The 18,117-nt window shown below is 39.1% G+C and overlaps 1 protein-coding gene across 10 annotated transcripts in view; it reads left to right on the forward strand.

Annotated features, from left to right (window-relative positions):
* Positions 1-18,117, forward strand: part of DGKI (diacylglycerol kinase iota) — a 220,835-nt gene that overhangs the window by 120,467 nt on the left and 82,251 nt on the right. For 7 of the 10 annotated variants that reach the window (XM_014881596.2, XM_088165668.1, XM_088165669.1 and 4 more), the window contains exons 9-19: positions 2,200-2,295; positions 2,598-2,672; positions 3,869-3,964; positions 5,767-5,849; positions 7,189-7,249; positions 10,260-10,373; positions 10,900-11,037; positions 12,152-12,230; positions 16,160-16,215; positions 17,078-17,140; positions 17,370-17,443. In XM_014881596.2, the coding sequence (XP_014737082.2) occupies positions 2,200-2,295; positions 2,598-2,672; positions 3,869-3,964; positions 5,767-5,849; positions 7,189-7,249; positions 10,260-10,373; positions 10,900-11,037; positions 12,152-12,230; positions 16,160-16,215; positions 17,078-17,140; positions 17,370-17,443 (935 nt within the window). The remainder of the gene's footprint in view (positions 1-2,199; positions 2,296-2,597; positions 2,673-3,868; positions 3,965-5,766; positions 5,850-7,188; positions 7,250-10,259; positions 10,374-10,899; positions 11,038-12,151; positions 12,231-16,159; positions 16,216-17,077; positions 17,141-17,369; positions 17,444-18,117) is intronic. The other 3 variants (XM_088165666.1, XM_088165675.1, XM_088165670.1) reach the window with 1 other exon arrangement.

Raw genomic sequence — 18,117 nt, forward strand, 5'->3', positions numbered from 1 at the left:
TCCTTTGAGGACTGTGAGCTAGTTCTAGTTCTGTTTCTGGCTTATTTCTTTACTTCCTCAATTGCTGAGTGCAGCTGACTTGTCTGATAGTGGTATGTGAACAACCAGAAGATGGTCAAAATTGACCTTCCCAGATGCTGTTCATTGTTTAAGTAATTTTAAAATCAGTGTGCTAAAAGCCTTTGGAAACTGGGGATGACATGTTGTAAAGGAAAAGGTTCAAAGGTTTCATTGGATTTGTCTGAGGTAGTCCATGGCCTTCACACCATCCAACAGCATCCAAGAAGGACTCCAGTTCTGTTCATTTACCTAAGCTTTCTCAGAGCTATACTGACCATTCAATAATGTGAAAAATCTTTTTGAGGATGGACAAACTGACATCCACAAAGGAGAGGTTTCCTCTCTAGAGGCAAGTTAGGATGTACCTGTGGTGCCCATTTAAAGGTATGCTTTGCTATCAGGTTCCTTAATGAATAACATTATATGTTTACAAAATACTCATTACCTTGTTCTATGAACAAGGTATTATGTATACATTTATTAGCTGTGCAAAGACTGCTGATATTCTTTGGCTGTTACTTTTCTGCATGTTTGCAAAAAACTCCTGAGTGTGTTTAAGCAGCTTTTTGCGATTCATCTGCTACAGGCAGGTGGTTGCAATTACTGTTGCAAAGCTTTAGGTTCTGTTAAACGTGCGTACTATAGGTGTAGGCATGTTTAAAAGGATTAAAAAAAAGGAGGTGAAATAACGTTGAGATGCAGCATTTAGTGCCTTTTTGAGTATGGGAATGAAAGTGGTTATAATCATGAATAGAGGCTTAGCCTTAAACGGTTTCTTTAATATAGCTCTATGTGTTTTCCAACCCCACCGTTAGGTACATTATAGTGGAATTTAATGACAAGTACACTTAAACAGTCTTTAAATTATTCTTTTATAATTAGTCAGAGTTTTACTGAACTGTCTTTACCCTTGGTACACATTTGAGCTTTCAGCACACAGGAGTATGGATAGACTACATCTCCTCTCTCTGACCTGTGTTTTTCCCCAGTCCAGGGAGAATCCTTCAGAGAATGCCTGAGGAACTGGGCCCCCATGGGAGGCAGCTTTGAATGTAATGCCCCCATAACTTTCTGTTGGCATCAAGACTTTTGCCTGTAGTCAATGTAGCTACTGAAGTAGGGCAACACAAGACCATGCAGATGGGATTGCTGATGAACTTAGTATCAGTGCAGTCTTTATGGTTTATCATGCTTTCAGGATCCCTTTGTATCAGAGTAGGGAAGAGTACGAACACTTTTTTAGGTGGTTTCTCAAAATATGGTCTAAAAGGGCAAATTCCTGAAACTGCTCTACAGAGCTGTCTTTTCTTCTGTATTTTCAGTAAGCAATAAGGCAAGACTATTTCCTTCTCCAGGAATGCTGAGAGCCTGGGACCTTGTGCTCTGTGGCAGGCTTCTCTTGGTCTATTGTGATAGAAAACAATGCCTTTAGGTATTTCAGTTAGATAGCTATTAGTTTTTCTTCTCAGGGATGTGGAAGCATTAACTTGTGTATCTGGTGTGTCATACTCAAGTCCTGAAATTCTGATAGTGGTTGATGTGTATTAAACAAAAGAGTATTTAGAGTATTTCCCAAAAGACAAAATGTCAATTATGGAAAGATTTATTAGGGTTTCCTGCAGGTATAATTTCAATTAGTGAATACAAATAAATAACAAATATGATAAAATTCCCCTTTTTTTGACTGTTCTTATCACACCAGAACACCATTTTGCACAGTAACACCAAGCAGACTGTCATCTGCCTGGAGAATAGCCTTGACATAAGTTGTATTTTAATAGATTCTGCAAAAATACAAGCACTTGTACATTTTTTTCCGTATGTAGTTAAGTGATATAGTTATTTAAAAACACAACAAAAAAATCACTCCTTGAACACCTTCTTTACTTAAATCCTTAAAAATTAGCAATTCAGTTTGTTCCTTAGCAGATGATTACACAAGCTTCTTGGTAGGCTGGAACTGACTCTGCAGTGGCAGCATCATATTCCATGGTGGCCTACGTTATGTTCAGTCATAATGGTTGCCAGAGCTAAAACTTGTTGTTTTCTTTCCTTAAAAAAAAAAAAACCAAACAAACGAAAGAAAAAAACATGAAAAAGATCTTATTTATCATGTTTTTTTATTACATCTTTATGCAGGTGGTCTCCATACCAGGAGACGAGCCTGATTGGGCAGGAGACTGGAGCCCCGAAGGGGAAACGGGCGTCTCCTACCCCTATTGGGAGGGTTGGCAGGTACAACATGTGGTGTTATGTGAGTCTATGGGAGCATCTGATCTTTTTTCCCCCCTCACAGCGTGGGAAAGTTTCCAGTTCCAAAGCACCAGTCTGGTCTCCGTGTGTGGCTTTCTCCATAAACGGTGGTGTGGAAGTGTAAAGCATGCAGCGCATGTAATTTAAATCTTGAGCATGTGCCAGATACTCTTATCATTCTCCAAGTGGACATGCATGGAAGAGCTTCGTAAAGGGGCTCTGTCTGGGACTGTTTTCTAAATTTTGTTTTGCTTTTCATGTATTCTTTTTTTCTTTTGATGTAGAACTCCTTAAAGACTTCAACAAGGCGAAAGAAGAGAACATCCTTTAAAAGAAAAGCCAGCAAAAGAGGAAATGAAGTAGGTATTCGAGTGCTTTGGAAATCATACTCTTTTTGTTTAAATGTCTAAACACAGATTTAAAAGTTTTTAGGCTTTTTTAAACTTTTTTTTCACTGAAGTGTTTTATGTATTTTTCCCTGGGAAATTCCATGATATTGAATTTGTTGTTAGAAGAGATAAAACTTGTATAAAAAGTTTTATTTTCTGAGTTGATTTTTTTCAAGAAACAACGTACCAGACTCCAGAAGGACCAGAACCCTAATGAAAGAGTGTTCCCTTGGGAGAAGAGAAAGTAAGAGACTCTCTGAGTAAGAGACTCAGCTCACACCCTTTCTTTTCATTAAGCAAAACAGGGGTGTGAAACTGGGGTTGTAATACCCATGGTGAGTGGACTGATGCAAGGCTGTGGTCCAGATGTGATCCATTTTAGGCTGTCTTCTTCAGGGGATCTAATATTAAAATTGGACCATAGAGAGAGAAAACAGATTATTGCTCTATTGGTTTGATTTGTGTCTTATAGAAAACCTTGCTTCCAGATCCTTCCTAGTGGGTTAATTATATAGAGAAACAGCCTCATGGGAGAGGTGGAGCCTGCGTATCCAGGACTCTCTGGTTCAAGTCCTTTCCTGCATGGTGGGAGAGCTGCAGACCAGAAACTGGAATCCATGTCTGTTAGAGCCCAGGACAGTGCTGTAATTACCGGGCTTGTGGGTGTCCTGCAGGGGCTAGGGAGTAGGAAGGCAAATAGTTTTCTCATTGACGTATCATGTTGGATCTGTGGCATTTGTTCAAAGGTGGGAAGGCAGCAAGTCCAAGAATTTGAGAGCAGATTATCTGCGAATAAGTGCTTATGCAACTTGTCTGTTAGACTTAATTAATGGAATAAATCACTCATTCTATTTTCCTTTGGAAAAACTGTTTGTATTAGAGATAACACTGTATCTGATACATTATTGGTGTTGTGTGAATAATTGCAGGGAATAGGGTCAAAAATAATCTCGAAAGAATTTTGAGATAGTTGTGTGCTACCCTGAAATCATATTTTTCACCTCTTATTTGATTTTGTTGTCTCAGCTGGATAAATTACTTTCAGCTGGGCACACATTAACATGGCTGTACTATTTCCAGTATCTGAGGTACTTTTGTCAGAACTAGGTTAGGTCTTCTGTGTGTACTAACTTGTATTAAAGCTGTTTCTTGCTTCTGTTTCTCAGGATAACAAGGGCCGTCCTTTTGTGATAAAGCCTATCTCCTCTCCACTCATGAAGCCACTGCTGGTTTTTGTCAATCCAAAAAGTGGAGGGAATCAGGTAAGAGTATCAGCTGGGTCTGGATTGCAAAGTTTAAGTTTAATTGCCAGGTTTCTGCAAAGGACACTATTTCTTGGCCAGTCGGATAGAAAGGACTCTATGCCTGAAGAAGCCTGAAGACCTTCCTCAGATGAAGTCCTTGCAGTGGAATGGCCTTTCTACTTCAGTAGAGTTGGATGACTGGAATGGATATTTGAGTATTTGAGTAGTTGTATTCCTATCTTCAGATTCTTGAAAGGAATCGAAAAATTTGGGGGTTTTCAGATTTCATCTTTCCACAGAAAATTTAGGTTTCCACTGAAGTTTTAGGCTTACCCTTATCCAAAAAGTGGTTTAACTTTGCTAGGAAAGGCTGTTGAAATTACTGAATGTGAAATGATGTACTCCTATGGCATCTAAAACAAATCATTTGTGGTCTTGAACTGTACCACAGAGACCAAGTTTCAGTGACTAAAATGCAGCAGACTTCTTCCTTAGGATTCTTGGAATTAATACTTACCCAAGTGAATATTTTCCTGGTTCTGCCACTTTTTGAATATCAAAGAATTTGAGTGCCTTTTGATAAACAGGGCCTTGTAATAGAAAAGGTTGGTGTAAGATACAACAGAGGCCTATAGAGCATGGAGAGTAGCATAGAACTGCTCATTTTCTCTTCTTTTAGAATTAGGGAGCATATCAAATGAAACTGTTTAGACTGATTCAAAACAAAAGGAAAAATCTGGTTCTTCTCACAGTCTGTAGTTCAGTGAAAAGCTTCTTGCAATAGGATGTTGTGGATGCTAAACATTTGCACAGGCTGGAGGAGATATTTGGAAGTGAAAACCGTGAAGTCCTGTACCTCCCTCTGGGTCAAGTGTTCTATGAACTGCAACAGCTGAGACTGGAAGAATGCTTATGGCAAGCATCACAATTATTTTCTCTCTTCTTATACCTTTTCCCAGGTACTATGACTATTATTCTTGTTTCTTCACTTCAGGGAAGGTGTCAGGCAGAAGAGCCATCCCTGGGAAGGGAGAGCTATGGAAAATTCCTGATGTGTACCCCTGGGCCATGTCTGAAAGGCATTCTTGAATTAGAGTACATGCTCAGCCCATAGAGTTCTTAGTTCTCTGCTGCTAGTAAGAGATCCTGTCACTTTGTGTCTGGAAGGAAGGAATTTGCATGGGAATATGAACCCCAGAGTTTGAGAAAACAGAAATTATACCTTTAGGTGATGGGCTGGCCACACTTCACTGAGGGAGGGACCATTGGGGCAGCTGTACCCCATAAAGTCCTTGACTACTGCTTCATTAGATGATAGAGGTTGTAATTATGAATGATCATCGTGGTGATGGTGGAAGGCAGAGCACTGCCACTGCTTGAACACTGGGCAGCACACTGTCCAGTATGATGGAGATTTTGTCTACAATCTTGTTCAACTTCTTGCTGTCATGGATAGCTGAGGGTGAGGTGGGATAACAGAGGTTTCCTCTTATTCCAGGTGGTGAGAAGCAGGCAAACAGGTTGCTGTGGGAGATGAACCTTTGGTGTGATCCCCAATGCCTGTTCTTATGGACCACTAGTGATCTGTGCTGTTGAAACTGGTCTATATGCCTGCATGTGCACCTCGTCCTGGATTGCTATTCTACAGAGCAGTCATTTGCTATGCCACTTTCTAGTTTGTCTTCTTGTTTTATGTTTGCTTTATAAATTACAGAAAGAAATAAAAGCAGTTCAAATGTAGCGAATAATGCACACTAGTATTTCCAATATTCATTAAGCTGCTCATAACTTCCCTTCCTTTGATTTTTCTCTCTTGCCAGGGAACCAAGGTTCTCCAAATGTTTATGTGGTATTTGAATCCACGCCAGGTCTTTGATCTCTCTCAGGAAGGGCCGAGAGATGCGTAAGTACTGGAGCCTTCATTGCTGTGCATCCTCTTTCTGGTCTGGTCAGGAAAATAGGAAAAGATCTAGCTTGGCTGGATTAGTGACCATGTGAGGTTTACATATCCAGGTTTTGGTAGCAAGGGGAAGGGCTGCAGTGGGGGCTTTGGTGAGAAGAGGTCAGGAGGTGCCCCCATGAATGGACAGAGCCAGGTCCAGGTGGCTCCAAGGCTAGCTGAGGATCCCAGTGCCTGACCATTCCCTTTTGAAAGAGCATTCCAGTGGGGAAAGGTGCCTCAAGGCTGCCACATGACAGCACTGTGCAACTGTCCCTGCTCACTGAGTAACTAATTCAGCTTAGCCAGACAATAATTGAAGTGCAAACCTTTATCAAGGGAGAGAGTACCTCTCTTTAAAGGGCTGATTCTTGCTGCCAAGGGCTAAGAAACCATCCATTTGTGATATTGGAAATGAGGATACTGGTTTTACTTAACCATCTGTCCAGAACTACTTTCACATTTTGTAAATTTGTTTTCTATGTTTTTGTAAATATTATTACTGTAAATATTTTACAGCAATAATGTAAAATCAAATATTTGCCTGTAGAACATTCCAAGTGCTCCATATTCAAGGCACCCAAGCTTTTTATCTTTCTGCAGAAACACCTACACTGCTCTTCTCTCATAATGTTTAGAAGCTTTAAGTTAGACATATATTTTTCAGAGCTGTATAATGGGGAAAAGGAGGGTCAAGTCCTCTGGTCACTCAGCTCTCTACATGTGAATGTTCCCCCCTTCGTTAGAAAATATTTCATTATGGCATTCTGAAGGGTGCAACTGAAGGAGCAGGACTTCAATGGATGCTTTTTTTGGTCTCTCCTGTTTATATTTAGATCACATATCCAGAGAAAGAACACTATTACATATTCTTGCCTTCTGTGGAGTTAAAATACAGTCACTAGTTGAAGAAGCTGTCACATTATACAAGACTGAGAAATAGTAACTCAACAAGTCATGATGAAGAACATTAAATACTGCTTTAAAACGTCAGTGTTTACATTTGTTTGCTTTAGGGTAAGAGAAAAATGAAAGATTTTGACCTCCCTAGAGGGAATGTGAAAATCTGGGAAGATGCTAAACTGATCAAACACTTGCCAGCAGGTGCTGCCTAACATAGAGGAAGGCTCCATTTCACATCCTAGTGGTTTTGCATTTCCACCTCCACTCATATTCTTAGTAAAGAATATTTGAAAATGCAGTAAGTGGTGGTTACACTGTCATTCAGCAAAATGCACGAAAAATGTCTGCATTGCTGTTCTTACATTTTTCTCCTTTTTTTCCCCTTTCCCTCCCTGGGCAGGCTGGAGCTGTACAGAAAAGTGCCAAACCTGAGGATCCTGGCATGTGGTGGGGATGGGACGGTAGGTGGCAGGGACCTGGCAGTCCCATGGTCTTTGGCCAAGTGATTAAACTCCTCACAGTGGTGGGTTTCCCACCTTACACTGTCTGCAGAGGCACAGAGAGATAACATATCTTACACTTGTGAAATCTAATACTTGCTTTTCAATTTTCTGTGTGGCCTGGCCTGTGTAGATATGGGGCCAGATTCTCACGTCCAAAGCTCTCTTTCCTTTACGCATAAAGGTTTTGTACAGCTTTAAAGGGATAAAGACTAATTTTGCTGGTCTTCTCTCACTATATGCATTAGATCTGAGGTCTAGAAGGTTAACAGTGTCTGGGACCCATTAAATCCTAACTTTTGCTCCTTCCTGCTAGATCCTGGCAGATCCAGGTTCAGTACTTTTATTTACAACAGAATTTCCATGGTCTTGGGTAAGTGAATGGTGTCAGGCCATTAAAGGATTCGGGCACCTTCATTTGGAGAAAAACTCTGAAGGTCATGAGTGGTAATGGACTTATTATACCTGCATTTTCTTTCTAATACTTGAAAATATTTTAAATCTTAGTCTGTGCCACTGAGTGCTAAATACAGTTGAAAAACTGACCTTTGCTCTCTGGGGGGTTCAGATCCCAGCATGCATTTGATGGCAATTTTAACAGTAAGTATGGTAAGAAAAATGCATTACTACTCACAAGATGCAGTGATTGGACAGAATATGTAGATATATCTATGTAGATATTTAGGGCAAGGAAAGATGGTTGGTTTATTTTGTAGAGAGCTGAATCCCTTCTCTTAATTTGTCTCTGCTTGAATTTCTGGGGGAATTTTTTCAGGTTCTGTGGGTTCTTTTAAAACCCTAGCTGTGGGGTTATTAATATCAATGTTTCCCCTGCAAGAATGAAGGAAAAAAAATCAGTGATGAGACTACTGCCTTGCTAGTACGTGGGAAAGTAAGACGTGACTGTTACTGAATGATGAATTTTCCTTAAGAAACATGAAAGACAGTTTAGCAGTTGGCATTAGCTGAGAAAAAGTGTTTTGATCTGTTTTCTTTCTCATCTGAGGAAGGGGGAAAAAAGATGAAGATATTAAAGGAGAAAAGAATACAACTACATTGAGGTGGACCATCCTATTTCCCTTTGCTGAACTGTGCGAGCGAGAGGTGGCAGCACCTTCTCATTAGTATGAGCAGCACTCTAGTATTACCTTTGCTGCTGCTCAGTTTGAAACAAATTAATATCTAGTTATTCCCAAAGCCATTACATCTAGAAATGAAAAATCTTGTTCAAATGGATTTAATGAATATGCAATGAGACCAGATGTTACCTCTCGTTATTGAGGTGAGTCAGAACTTATTGTAACTTTTCCATCGTCACTTCAAGGCGGGAGTGGAAAGCTTTGCTTTCAAAGCAATCAGGAGCTTTCTGTTTACAGGGAAATGATAGTATGTGTCATCCTGGATTGTGCAACTGATGTACAAGGTTTAGAATTGACCTCAAGTTATATAGCAATGTTGTACTTATAAATTGAAATTTGACATTTCTGTTCATCAGTTAAAAGCATTTACAAAAGTGGTGGATATTTTGATGTTACCCATAGCAGTGGGAGGCTGAAACACAGATGTGTGGATTAAGTCAGTGGCAGTGACAGTGACCAACTTCTTTAAGAAGTCCTGGCTATAGTGATGTTATCTTGACTTTTTATTCTGTCTCCTGTTATCAGTGCAGAAGTATAGATATTTTGAAAGAGAGAGCATTACTTACCTCTGAAAATCCCTTTAAAGATCTCAGTATTTATGGTGATATCCAAGGTCATGAGAGCTGTAAGTACTTGATATGGCTGTTGTCAGACAATGAACTCGAATAGGCGATCACATCCCAGATGAATGCTTTAATAATTGGACAATTGGTTATGATAAATAGCTGTCTGATAAATGCCATTTGTGCAAAATTAATTTTTTAATAGACGTGGAGAAAGAAATACCACAGAATACTAAATAGCATGGTGGTTTCTGTATTTATCAGGGCACCCCCTCTGCAGTCCTTCAAATCCCAGCTATTTTTCCTGATGGCCATGTTATGCTGGCTGCCTTTTTTGAAGCTACAGTGCTATCCTCGTTTGGATTGGGAATATATTTGAAACCTCAATAATATTAGTTGCAGCAAGAAAAATTCAGTCCAGCTGTAGTCAGGATTTTGGTTTTCCGTCCTGTTTAAAAATTCACATTTGCAATAGAAACTGCATCTTTGAAAACTGGCAACAGGAAAAAAATCTTCTGTTCATTCATCTAAAAATGCAGCATGGGTTCTTCACATTTTTTTCTTTTTTTAAGTGAGAAGTAGTTTAAGAAAGAGTCCTTTGTTTTTGCAGCAAGAATTTCAGTCACCAAAAGTTAGATAACATCTTTAGCACTCCCCTTTGAAAATTACCATTTAATGAAAACAAGATAATTTGCAGTAATTTGTTCCTTCTGGCTAGATATCTATTTGAAAGCTTTATGTAGTCCAGAAGAAAGATAGAAGAAATAGCTCTCTGAAATAATGAATAGTTTAGGATACAAAAGACAATGATTCATTGTTCCAATCCAAAGCCTCCAACCCTGAGCCGGAGTCTGTCTTTTAGCCCAGTCTTCTATTCTTTTATTAGGTATTTATGTGTGTGTATGCCTGTATATTGTATATATATAGATAGATATAATGCCTTGAACTGAGTGAAATAATGCAGCACTAAGGTCTTTTTGGGAAAGGGAGACTTGTGAGCAAGTCCATGCTTGGCAGGACAAGTTCTGAGACACTGTGCTGTTTTAATGTGTCTCTCATTTTCTTTCATAGCTGTTTGTCAAAGGTTGATTTTCTTTTGACATAAGAGTAATTTTTTTAAAAAATGATCTTGAATTGTCCATATTATTATTCATTCATTTTAAAATTTCTTTTACTTGATCTTCTCTGTGAAAAAGAATATGATATGATCAAAATATGTCTTTTCCCCTTTAATGTTCCTGATGGTCCTCTTAATTTCCCTTTTTATAGGTGGGCTGGATCCTGTCCATCCTCGATGAGCTGCAACTCAGCCCCCCACCTCCTGTTGCTGTCCTTCCACTTGGCACTGGGAATGACCTTGCCCGCACCCTCAACTGGGGTGGGGTAAGGACTGGCTTGGGTACCCTTACATGGGGGTTCTCAACTTGCTGCTCAGATTATTTGTGTGGGGTGAAACTTTTGGCTAAAACAGCAGGCAGGACTGTGTCCAAGGTCTGCTTCAGGCTGGCAGAACGGTTTGCTTCAATTTGCAGTCGGGGATTTTGAATTACTAATGATGTTCTTGCAATAAAAATGTATGTCGATATATCTGGTATTTCAGGCCAAGTATCAAGAACAGTAAACAGACTTCTAATTTAAGCATAGTTGAAACTTTCTCTTTGGTTATCCTTTACCACAGTACTGGACTTATTCCAGGAAAAGCAAATATACTTTGAATTCCTCTCCTTATGGCCTTACTTTGCCTGCCCTAGACTTGTGCATCTCAATAGTAGCTTGTTAAAATGTTCAATCAAAAATTTATCGAGGATCTTAGGCATGTGTATAAGGAGGGAAGTCTGTCAGGTAATTGGTGAGTAATGTGATTTATTTTCACCATCTGTGGCTGATATTCTGGTCACTCTGCTGTCAGGGTTACACAGATGAGCCTGTGTCTAAGATCCTGTGCCATGTAGAAGATGGAACCATTGTCCAGCTGGACCGCTGGAATCTTCAGGTTGAGCGCAACCCTGATTTGCCCCAGGATGAGCTGGAGGATGGGGCACGTAAGGTTAGAACCTGCTTTTTCCCATGGAAACTACAGAATGCTTATCAACCTCTTTGGGTTACGCTTTAAGCAGCATGGGTGGGGAGTTCTGCAACTTTTAAATTTTCTATTTGCTTCTCTCTCTTTGATTCTTTTCATGTGTCAGTGATTCCAGAGTTGTGTGAAAGGCATTTATTTGTTGTTTGAAACACTCTGGCATTGAACATTTATGTCAAAGATTAAATCCTGGAAAAAAATCCCTAGCATTTATCAGAAAGATCATTGCTGTGTTTCTCTAGTTGCAGAAGAAGCAACCCTGTGGCTACCATCCATTCCCCAATTAGACAAAGCTAAACAAAAGGATGTAAAATTTTATTCCTTAGGATTTTGCTAATGGATACTGGCTGTTTCCTAGTTTACAGCAAGGTGTAGTGTATTTTTGTATTTAACTTCTTTGTGTGCGAGTCTCCGTGTCATCTCCACTAGTGTAACTTGGTAGTTGAAGAGCGAGAAAATTTTTGTGAGGAATTCACATAGTAATGCATAATTTGGACTAGAGATGTTGAAAATACTACAAAATTTAAAAAAAACCTCCTGATTCTCATTTATAAATTCCAGCTTATCTATTGGATGCTACAGATGCCTCTCTATAGCCCAGCTGGGTGTGTGAAACAAGATGTGTGCCTGCCTGCCTTTGTGCATCCTCAATAGGATTAGGGCTTCTTCTCTGGGACTTGGATTGCTCTTGGTTATATATGAAGGGAGAAGAACACAGCTGGAGTTTCATTTGCTATGCTGAAGAACCAGCAAAACCTTTGAAAACCTTTGTGTTGGTGATATCTTAAGTGGTGCAGCCTTATGGGAAATCTTAATGACAACATAAGGAACCCTTTGATGTGTTAACAAAGACACATATATGATCATAAAGCACTGCAGGTCTATTTGTGTTCTTTGGGCTCTTGTATCCAATCATTTTCCACAAGCCATTACAAACCTTCTGCTTACATTTCCCTGATATGTTCCACTCCGTTCTTAGTAGGTTTCCATGATGAGCCAAGTTTAAATAGTTAAACCCTGGTGTGTCAAGAAATGTTCCATTCATGTTGTTTTTATGTCTCTTTTTATTATCTAATTACAGCTTCCCCTCAATGTCTTCAATAATTACTTCAGTCTTGGATTTGATGCACATGTTACGCTGGAGTTCCATGAATCCAGAGGTAATAGGAACTTTTTATTTCCTTAGCCTTGTGGCATTTATTTTATTAATTAGAAATAGAGTTGGATTTAATATCCTGTTCTTATAGTTCAGAAGTAAAGTTGGAACATAAATCCTTAAGATACATACAAGAAGAAATAGTGATTGTATCATGAGTTTCTGAGAGACTTCAGGATTAGGAAATGAATAAAGTACCAAGTACAAAGAAGACTGTAATTTACTGGAGGAAAAGGGCTAAAAGTGAAGCTTTGTGAAGTGCTAGATCTTGTAAAGGAGATAATATATTAAGTCAGGTGTGAGTGTGGGAATGGAGGGAAGAGCCACAAGACTGGAAGTAGCAGGAATATAGTTGTGTTCTCAAACTGAACAGCTATTACATCTGGATCAGTACAGCATAACATCCCTGAACTTGGTACAGACCCAAAGCATCTCTCTGCAAATTAAAGGTATGCAGGAATCTGAGCAGTTGTAGTACCTTATCTGTCCCCTTGCCAGTGGCAGTTATGCCACCCTGTACAGATTGACATGTGGCTTAAGGACTGAAATGAATGGCTTTGCACTGCTAGGAAAGGCTCTATTTATATGGTTTAGGTAGATGTGCTTGTAGAAATAAACCTTGCTTAGGTGTCTGCCTTCAACTTTTGGTCATTCCAGCTTCACATGCAGGTATTTTTTCTGAAACACAGCCTTTCTTATATTCACTGTCATACTATCAGAATGTCATTTCAAGATGAAAAGATAGCACTCTAATTCCAGGCTAAATAAAGAGCAGGATACATGATGGAATGAGCTAATTCATATTTTATGATGTTTAAGACTGCTTCAAGCTTTAGGAATAATAATGAGGGGCCGCAAAAGGGCACAGGAATGAAATTATGACAACTGTATGCATTTTTTTTATGAGTGCATGTCACTCTGCATTGCAAATGTGACTGTGAATATATTGTATAGATTAAATGCATTGCTACTTTCTCATTTAATGGAGGCATTATTTAATAATGAAGTTATGGAGCCTTATAAAGGATGAATGTTATTCCAAACATGCCAGTGCTTTAAAAATTTACAGAGGTGAAAAAGCACTTGGCAGAGCAAGCTGTGTGTCTGAATATGAATGGACAGGAGAGCTTCTTATAGGACAAGTCTTCACTGCTGGTGTCGTTCTTGCCTTCTCAAATGGTAAAATCTATGATGTGAATTCTGTGTATTTTAGAAGAGCAAAACTTATAGCCTTGGAGGTGTTGCTTGTGTGTGGGTTGTAGTGTTTTTCATGTGGAACTGGGGTTATTCTGCCTGGAGAAGAAAAGGTTCCTGGGAGCATGTATAGCCTTTCAATATTTGAAGGGGATTTATAAGAAAAATGAGTCCTGTTTCAATAGGACAAGGGATAACCGTTTTAAGCAGAAAGAGTGTAAATTAGGACTAGATATAAGGAAGAAGTTTTTAACAATGAGGGTGGTAAAACACTATCACAGGTTGCCCGGGGGGGTGGTGGATGCCCCATGCCTGGAAATGTTCAAAGTTGGGTTGAATGAAGCTCTGAGCAACCTGATCTAGGTGAAGATGTCCCTGCCCATTGCAGAGGGTTGGAGTAGAAGGACCTTAAAGGCTCCTTCCAGCCCAAAGAATCCAGTGGCTGGTGAATTAAGCAATGCAAAGCAGGTTATGATCTTATTTACCCTAATGACAATCCAGAGAAATTCTTAGCAACAGTAGCAAAATGTAAAACACTTTCACAGCTATAGCATTTGTGCTCTTGAGGTAAGTGGCTGTATGCATTTGCTTATGTGGAGCTATTGTAATCACATATAGTATTAAAACAAATGAATACCATGCCTGCAAACCAAAATAAGGTAAATTGTTATGAGCTTTCAGCCTAGCATGACACTTTATGCAGTAGAGATTGGTCAGCTATATGTTATATTTAAAGTAAGCAGTGATTGCAGTGTCCTATATATTAATGTGGCCTTTTCTATGGCAACCTCTACACTTTTCATGTGACTAATCACATTGAGGCTTGAGGGTTGGATGCAAGTCTAATGTATTTAGCTCTGCTTCTTTGGGAAGTGTTCTGGGTAGGGGCTCTTTCCAACTTCCTCTTTTGGTATCCTTATGCTTTGGTACAGCATGGAAGATACAATTTACTTTATCCCTTCTGACAGGATGTTTGATCCCTCAGTTGTGCAGAATTGTTTGTTTGCAAGAAACTCCCCCTCTGCACACAGACAGTCTAACACATTCCATTTTCTACTTCCTTGATGGTTTAGGAATGGTGAGGGTGCAGTGAGCCTTGGATATGCACTCAATAATTTACTCCTACAATCAAAGTTGCACGCTAATCAACTTAAGGCTCTATTTTACATCACAGAGTCCTTCCTCCCTACCTGTGCTCATCTCTGTTGGCAGAAGTAGGACCAGTAGGTTGAGGGATTGCTGAGTCCCTGACATCAGAAATGTTCCTTTCTTATTCTAAACTGGGCTTTAGTTATGGAGAGTATTTGTCATAAGATCCAGGTAAGGTCCAGTGCTGTGGTGTGTGCTGTCTGGAACCATTGGGGATACTCACATGAGAGAATGTGCAGCACAGGCACTAAGCTTTCAGAAGCCTTCTGCTGCTTAGCACAGGGTGTTGAGACTCTCTGCAAAGAGCTGTGAGCTCAATAAGTGAGATGAGATTGACCTATGCAATTAAATTCATTGTTTGAAGTAGAAGTGGCCCTGACTGAGTTTGAGTCACCTGTGACACAGCAACAGATACAGTAATTGAGCCAGCAAGCAAATCAGAAACCTCAAGCAGCTCATTCTTACAAAATGGAGCCGTATTTTGTGTGATGTAGTGGCTTTCAAGAGAAATAGAAGTATTGTTTTAACTGGTCATTTGAGAGGTAATTTGGATGTGTCCACACTAATGTGATACCAGAAGGACTGCCTTGGTAATTTGATATTTTCAGTAGAGAATCAATGAACCAGGGTGAGTAGTTGGCACTAACACTGAATACAGGGTCAGAAGGGTTGCTTCTGGAATCTCTAAGTGCCACAAACAAGGAAAGCAGTTTCCATGGAGGCTCAAGAATGAACTGTATGCTGCAAAATGTGCCTTATATTGGGAGATTAAGGGAACTCCATTTAGCTTCTTGGAAAGAAGATTAAGAGGCAGTTTAATCATTGCCTACAAGTATTTACTGGAGGAGAAGATATGTGATAGTTGAAGGTTCTTTAATCTGACAGAGAAATATAACATTTAGCAATTGGCAGCTGAAGACTGAAAATTTCAAGATTGGAAACTGCCACATTTACATTAAGAGTGAGAATAATTAACCATTAGATTTACATTACTACTAGACTTAAAATTCTCCATCACTTGGAGTCTAATCAAAATGAAACAGCTTTCTAAATAGGTTTTAGAGTAACCAATTCTTTTTTTTTTCCTGCAGAAATCTTTGTGTAGAAATGTCTATTCCTTAATAACTCTTTAACACATCAGAATTTTGGGGCTGTTTCATCTTGTAATTTAGTAATGTTTTACTGCTGGTTGAAAGTATGGGTTATTTATTTCATAAATTTCTAATAATTCTTACAGATTCATTCTTCATTGTTAGAAACAGAAATCTTACAAATTCTATGGAGGGATCATAAGATGAACAGTCTGAAAGTTGTTAAATTAACTCATTGAATTCTTGTTACCTCTTTGCTCATGTTGCCCTCTATTTCCACTCTCAACAAGAAAAGGGAAGGATTCAATATCAGTGTTGGAAATCTAATAGCAGAGAAAGGCACAGATGGGTGACTCACACATGGAAAACATATTTATGTTAATATTTTCTATGAGTGATACACTGAAAGCACTGTAGTGCTGGCAGGGAATGTGACGGTATAATGAAGTCTACTTGTTTTATTAGGGTGTTCATACTTTTATTTTTCATCCTTTCACAGAAGCAAATCCAGAGAAATTCAACAGCCGATTTAGAAATAAAATGTTTTATGCAGGGGTAAGTACATCTTTCTCTTACAGAATAATGTTAACTTAGTTCCTTGAATGTCTTCTTAGTTACCTTCCCCCTCACTTTCTCACATCAGGAGCTCATGCCAGTTCATTCTGCCTGTCACAATTTCAAGTGCACACATGCTGTTTCTGGTAGTGCCACACACAGGTGTCTGTAGAAAAGAGCCTGTGATACTTTTATTATGCAGAGCTGAGCAGGTGAGGAAAGTGCCACTCCTTTGGACACAGTCCTGGTCATATCTTAGTCCCTCTGCTTCTGGCTCAGAAGCTTCTCAAGGCACTGCTCTGCTTCTTTCAGGGTTTGGAAAAGGCATTGATACTGACTTTCCTAGAGGAATTCCCAAAGTTTTGGCCTGTATATTTGTAGCTTTGAGGAGCAGTCTTGGATGTAAGGTCATGGCGAGTGCAGGGCACAAATCAGATATTTGGAGTGATTAATGGTAGGTGAATATGGACATATAATTACTCACTTGTGCATTCAGGATACAAATGGACTTTATTCTAAAGCCATTGAAAGCAAACACCAGTTTGATAATGAATGACATATAATGTATTTCTGGATGATGACACCCATTGTACCCACGTGCCTTAAACATGGAAACAAATATGCGAGCAAGAATTTAATGGTCCAGGATACCATTGCACTTGGGTTCCAAGGCCTTTTTTTCATTTAAGCTCTCAAAAGGAGAAGTATCACAATTTAAAACAATATAATCAAATCAAATATTCTGAGAGAGTAAGTTTGATCAAAGGATGGCATTTTGATAATTAGCTCTGTGGATGGATAAGAACTAAGAAAAAAAAAAGAGAGGCAGTGTTGACAATTCCTGCACTTATTTCTGCTACAGGCAGCCTTTACAGACTTTTTGCAAAGAAGCTCAAGAGATTTATCCAAGCATGTTAAAGTTGTGGTAAGTATAAAAAATTCTGTCATAGTATTGTGGGAAGGGGGTGGAGTTGGAGGTTTGGAGAGAGAGTGAGGTGAGAGTTTAATGGCTCTGTTACTTTTCAGTTTTGAGCATGACATTTGCAACACATTCCAAGGAAAGTCTTGGGAAAGTTGTTACAAAGCAGCAACACTTCTCTTGTCTGTGGCTCCATTCAGCAATTTCTCTGTGCTCTGTCACTTTGGCTTTGTAGTGTGATGGTACAGACCTGACTCCAAAGATCCAGGAGCTGAAGTTCCAGTGTATAGTGTTTTTAAACATACCCAGGTAAGCTCAAGACAGATTCTTGAAGTTATACGAGAAAAATAACAATACTTTTCAAAAGACACCTACCAGTTGTCCTAGGCTGGGTGAATGTACAGGAAGCATTTTGCCTCTAGGCTACCTTGTTGAGAGCTGGCTCCGTATAATGCTGTTAATGAGCTGTGCAGAATGGCATCAGAGTTCAGGGTGCAACAAAACCATTCTTTAAAAAGGTTGAATATCCTGATACAGTAGAAATGCTTAACAAACACACAGTAGAAATGCTTAACAAACACACTTTGAAAAGCTGTGGATCTAACCTGCAAACAGGGAAGTAAAGGGACAGATATGTGGTCTTCTGCTTAATTAGAATCAAAGTGTGAAAAAAAGGAGAGGAGTAGAAGGGGACAGAAATGAAGAGAGGGGAAGGATAAATATTTTACCAGTTAAGGAACACCAAACTGCTGGAGGAAGTCATAATTTTTAACATGTTACAATGTGTCCTTAGTAAAAATATAGCTGAATTATCAAAAGTTGTTGATCTCCTGCTCCCTAGAACAGTAGTCTCCAAACTTAATTGTACATTTCTACGAGAAAAAAGCTTTTAAGCACCACCCCAATATATGTATATTTATAATTTATATACATGTACCTTTATACTAGTATTACAAGCAATATAAAGCATGCACAAATATGAA

The sequence above is a fragment of the Sturnus vulgaris genome, chromosome 5 (genome assembly GCF_052056855.1).
Source record: "Sturnus vulgaris isolate bStuVul1 chromosome 5, bStuVul1.hap1, whole genome shotgun sequence".
Classification (NCBI taxonomy): Eukaryota; Metazoa; Chordata; class Aves; order Passeriformes; family Sturnidae; genus Sturnus; species Sturnus vulgaris.